The 1,849-nt window shown below is 48.1% G+C and overlaps 1 protein-coding gene across 1 annotated transcript in view; it reads left to right on the top strand.

Annotated features, from left to right (window-relative positions):
- Positions 1 to 1,267, top strand: part of LOC107099976 (prohibitin-2-like) — a 5,346-nt gene extending 4,079 nt beyond the window's left edge. The window contains exons 3-4 of the mRNA XM_015398315.1: positions 271 to 355; positions 1,129 to 1,267. Of these exons, the coding sequence (XP_015253801.1) occupies positions 271 to 355; positions 1,129 to 1,252 (209 nt within the window). The 3' untranslated portion in view covers positions 1,253 to 1,267. The remainder of the gene's footprint in view (positions 1 to 270; positions 356 to 1,128) is intronic.
- The last annotated feature ends 582 nt before the right edge of the window (positions 1,268 to 1,849 follow it).

Below are 1,849 nucleotides of genomic sequence, written 5' to 3'. Positions count from 1 at the left end.
GCAGCTGTTCAGTTAGCATTAGCCACATAGCTTTGAACAGCAGGAGCCATAAATCTGATGGAATCTCCAAATAAATATAAAGAATGTCTTTTCTCAATAATTTAGCTTTTCAGTTTCTGATAATTATAGAAAAGCAGTAATATTTCCTGAATGTTTGCGGCCTTCAGGCATGAATCCATCGGTAGCTCTGAGTGTTTCTATGGCTTCAGCTGCTCCGTCTGACTGACTGTCTGACTGTCTGTCTGTCTGTCTGTCTGTCTGTCTGAGCAGTGGAGGGCGGCCAGAGAGCCATCATCTTCAACCGGATCGGAGGGATGCAGATGGACACCATCCTGTCAGAGGGACTCCACTTCAGGTAGCGTCTGCAGCGCCTCCACATGATGGAGGTTCATCAGTTTCTGGAAGATGGTTTTCATCAGACCCTCAGCTTCATTTTCTAACTTTGAAGGAAATATTTTATTTTGAAATCCTCCTGGTTTCCAACCTGTAGTCGCCTCAGCTTTGGTCAGGGGTCAGACGTTCTGCCGCCCCGTAGGAGGGCTTTTTCTTCCGCCATGTTTCAGGAGTTCTCTGCTTCGCTCTGGGAACCCCTGATCCAGCATGAAGGACAGAGGCTCCTCCAGGGTCGGCCCCATGGCCCCCCACGGGCTCCCCCTGTTTAACCCTGTTTCTCCTGGTTATCAGGGTGATCAGGTTCATTAACAGCTGTTATCAGTACAGATGATGTCATCGGGTTGTTACAGACATGGGCAATGTGGAGTCAACAAGTCATCTCCATGTCATGTCTTTGTTCTACCCAGCCACTGAAGCAGGTGAGTCCAATCTTCACCGTGAATCAACCTGTGCAGATTGGACTCACCTGGTTAACTGATGGGTAGATTAAATACAGGACATGGAGATGACTTGTTGACTCCACATTGCCCATGTCTGGGTTGGTAAATATAATCCTTCTACATGAGTCCGTCCTCCTTGGAACTAAAACCAGTAAAACTTGATTAAATCAATAATCCATAGAGGTCAGTGGGTCACCTGTCGCTATCAGCCGACCTGAACGAGCTTCTCAGATCATCAGTGGCTGCAGGCTGTTGCCATGGTGACGACCTCACCTGTGCTGTCTCCATACTGCAGGATCCCATGGTTCCAGTACCCGATCATCTATGATATCAGGGCTAAGCCCAGGAAGATCTCCTCGCTGACCGGAAGCAAAGGTAAGGATGATGATGATGATGAAGGTCTGCTGTCATGGTGGTGATTAACCTTTAACCTTTGCACTGGGAGGCTGCAAACTGGCGCTGCTGCTGCTAACGATTAGTTTGCTAATTATAAACCGATTAATTAGCGGACAGCCAAAGGTTCCCTATAGAACCTTCTTCCCTCTGAGGAGCTGTGATCGGAGCGCGCCGACTGAAGATAACGCTTTTATTTATTCAGGATTTAAATTTATAGATGCTGCTGTCTGTCAGCTAAAGGCTGCAGATCAGACTAAATCTGACGGTTTCAGATTAACAGTAAACTAACCTGTGGCTCAGTGACGCTGATGGACATGATGGCGGCTCCTCTGCTGATGGATGGCGTTTAAAAATGGCTTCCATCAGAGACAGACTCCGCCTCCTCATCAGACCGGACCTCTCTGGGCTCAAAGCAGCAACATCTGGCTGAACGTAGATATCCTGCCTAGTTATCCAGCCAGATGTTCAGCAGGTTCTGATGGTACCGGATGTTCAGCAGGTTCTGATGGTACCAGATGTTCAGCAGGTTCTGATGGTACCGGATGTTCAGCAGGTTCTGATGGTACCGGATGTTCTGCAGGTTCTGATGGTACCAGATGTTCAGCAGGTTCTGATGGTAC

The sequence above is a fragment of the Cyprinodon variegatus genome, unplaced genomic scaffold (genome assembly GCF_000732505.1).
Source record: "Cyprinodon variegatus isolate N-32 unplaced genomic scaffold, C_variegatus-1.0 Scaffold926, whole genome shotgun sequence".
Classification (NCBI taxonomy): Eukaryota; Metazoa; Chordata; class Actinopteri; order Cyprinodontiformes; family Cyprinodontidae; genus Cyprinodon; species Cyprinodon variegatus.
Note: the sequence above shows the minus strand (reverse complement) of the source record. Positions and strands in the feature narration are given on the sequence as shown.